The sequence below is a fragment of the Clytia hemisphaerica genome, unplaced genomic scaffold (assembly GCF_902728285.1).
Source record: "Clytia hemisphaerica strain Z4C2 unplaced genomic scaffold, Clytia hemisphaerica genome assembly, whole genome shotgun sequence".
In the NCBI taxonomy this organism is placed as follows: Eukaryota; Metazoa; Cnidaria; class Hydrozoa; order Leptothecata; family Clytiidae; genus Clytia; species Clytia hemisphaerica.
The window spans coordinates 1,780,773-1,784,022 of NW_027104114.1; the positions used below are offsets into that span (position 1 = coordinate 1,780,773).

General features: G+C 35.1%; 1 protein-coding gene across 1 annotated transcript; it reads left to right on the top strand.

Moving 5' to 3' along the window:
* The first annotated feature begins 1,248 nt into the window (after positions 1–1,248).
* On the top strand, positions 1,249–2,834 carry LOC136813443 (heparan sulfate 2-O-sulfotransferase 1-like). The gene has a single exon (XM_067069964.1). It carries the CDS (start codon positions 1,293–1,295, stop codon positions 2,655–2,657), a length of 1,365 nt encoding a protein of 454 aa, XP_066926065.1. The 5' UTR covers positions 1,249–1,292; the 3' UTR covers positions 2,658–2,834.
* Positions 2,835–3,250: the final 416 nt, after the last annotated feature.

Sequence of the window (3,250 nt, forward strand, 5' to 3'; positions counted from 1 at the left end):
TTTTCATGAGTCAATGGATTAGTATAAAACACAAAAATGCTATTGATGCAGTTTGCATAATTCAGACGGAAAGACAATTCCCAACCCTGTTGGACACATGACTGATTGGCTGAACTATATATTACATTCATAGACACAAACACTTCTAACACAATTGTCTTTTGTTTTTATTTTATTCGTATAGTTTTTTAATGTATATATTTGTAGTTTTTTTTAGGAAAGATTTTTATTTACAAAGGTTATATTTATGCATTTTTACCATAGGAAGTTTATGATACGTTTCTTTTATGGTCCAATTTGGACTGCTTTTTTGATTTTTTACACATATTTTTAGGTAGAAGCTTACTCTCGGGTACCTAATAGCCGTCCCCCCGCTAATTAATTTTTCGAAAATTTTCTACCCAGGAGATTCTTATGCCAAACCAACCCCCCCCCTGCGTATTACTCTTTGGGACAGTTTTGGAAAATGTTTTTGAAAGTTCCTTTATTTGTCCCCATTCTGCTGTATTAGCCTCCTTTTCAAAAATTTTCCACCAATGAAATTTTCATCATTTTTATCTCCCCCACCTATTAAGTTTTCAGATTTTTTCACCCCTCTCCCCCCCCGGCTATTAGGTACCTCGGAATTATCCGCTGTCGTCCACCCACTGTAACAGATTTTAACTGGAAGCGCCCATCAGGAGTTTTAAATGAGAAGACTAGCCAGAGCTTTCTGAACTTTATTGAAAACTAATTTATAGCACTCCTGTTTTGGACATACATAGAGGTTATATAGTGTTTTTCGTTCGTTCGTTCGTTTGTTCGTTCGTTCGTTCGTTCGTTCGTTCGTTCGTTCGTTCGTTCGTTCGTTCGTTCGTTCGTTCGTTCGTTCGTTCGTTCGTTCGTTCGTTCGTTCGTTCGTTCGTTCGTTCGTTCGTTTGTTCGGATTTTTGTACTTAGTGAAAAAATGCTTCATTATTTTTTCTGTTTTTTTTCTCCATAAAATGATGGCTGGAACAGATTTAGCAAAAAGTTTATTTCTTGGATCGTAAATGAATCTATTGTTTATAAGCACTTGTCAATATTCCCTTTTTTGATGACACACACGGTTTTTAGGGTTATATGGAATTGCTATTTTGGACAAGATATTTGGGCATGAGATTTTAGTGGTTTTCCACGGTTTTAAAGTCTAAATTTTATCTGCATGAGCTATGAGAAACGATGCATTCATTCAACTGTTTAAATCTTTTTGTACTTACATTTAGATCATACAAAAAAATAATAACAAATGAAAAATAATACCACCAAGAAGAATGGGGAAGAAAACAAACTTATTGTTTTTTGTCTTCGGGTCAATCATGGTTTTGGTCTACCAAAAATGGAATTCACGTTCAACATTCAAGACCATATCAGCTCTGCCTGGTGCTTCAAATAACATAATACAACAATCGTATAATGGAGAAAACGATAGTTTTGGGACACCTCGACCGAGTGTTATTACTATAACTGAAGAATCAATGACCAGACGAATTTATAAGAAATCAATGCCGTTTGGTACGACAAAACATGTAACATCTCATGATGAATACACTAGAACGTTCACCTTTACGAGTAAAAGACGAACGAGTTTTAGCCCAACCTTTCCAACTAAATTTGAATACAACGATAACGATAAATCAACTTCTAAAGATATCAGAATAACCGATTATAACCATGGTGTAACAACTGATAATTATTTGACCACTAAAAGAACTAAATATTTTCTACAACAGCTATCTTCCCACGCGAACATCAAAGACAGCAAGATGGTAAGGAAATCTCAGAATGAAACAAACTCTAATTTAGAAGAAATCATAAAAAATAACAGTATCGGAAAATCGGGTATAATCCGATTTGTCGGGAATATATCTTGCGATCCTATATATCCGGACGTCCTTCTATATAATCGGATTTTTAAAACCGGAAGTACCAGTATTTCCGGTTACATAGATGAAGTCACAAACCATACGGATATCGTGGTAAAAGCCGGAACAACCGAAGATTGGTACAAAACCGGTGATCCATGGCCGTACCCGGGTCATATCGAAAAATATGCTCGAATTTCGAAAAGACTTGCATATATAGCTCATTTCTTTTTTAGACGGAAGCTAAAGATCTCGAAATCGTTTACGTATATTAATATTTTTCGCGAACCAGTCGAAAGAGTTGTATCGCATTACTTTTATATGCGTAATGAAAAATTACGGCCTAAAGGTCGGATACGTGAACTTAAGAGATCAGGCCAGTGGAATATCACATTACTAGACTGTGTTCGTCATCAGTATAGAGGCTGTGAAGACAATGTTATGACTCATTTTATATGTGGGACAGCCGACTACTGTGATACAGGTTCGAGAGCAGCGTTAGTACGAGCTAAACGAAATTTGAAACGATATTATGCAGCTGTAGGGCTTTTAGAGGAAGTTCAAACTTTTTTGAAAATTTTGAAAAAAAGGTTACCATCATTTTTTATACGAGAACATGAGGAGTTGTATGCTTTGAAAAAGAATAGAAAAACTCATGCTACGGTAGATCCGACAGTGTTGGAGGTTATAAGAACTAGAAATAAAGCAGATGTAGAATTGTATGAATATGTTCGAGAAATTTATGGCCAAATGAAAACGAAATGTGGCTTATAGCTATGGTTTGATTTTCTGGGCGTAAGAATGACTTGTTAGAGAATTGAAAGCTTTTTGGGAATCTTTTTCGTAGTAGTACACACAGGGAGCCTATTTTGACGGGAACTAATTTTTGCGAAGCCATTTAATTTTGGCGAATTTGGTGAATTTAGACTGAAAGTATAATATTTTCGATCATAAAAAAACGGTTTTTCATGGTAATTTTTAGCTGATTTTTGGCGAATTGTGAATAATAAAAAATCCAAGTATTTGGCGATTCTTTCCCTTACGAAATATAAACTCTCAAAAATTGAATCGTATTAAAGAAGGAGCTTAAAAACCAAGGCTCCCTTAAGTATCGCTTGCATTTTTCTCCAGAACTGCCCAATTATTAATACCTCGTGTTAATTGTATTACTCACCAATTCGATTCCCTTAAAAATCAATTATAGATCGTCAATTTTTACTTTGGTTTGAATTGGAAGCAATCTTTTTTAAGGAGCATTTTATAGAAGTAAGGATTATATCCTTTGTGGCCTGCAGAAAAAATCTGGAAAAAATAAACAAGCGAGGGATGTTTATTAGGCACATTGAGAGTACCCTAGTTGGATCGAT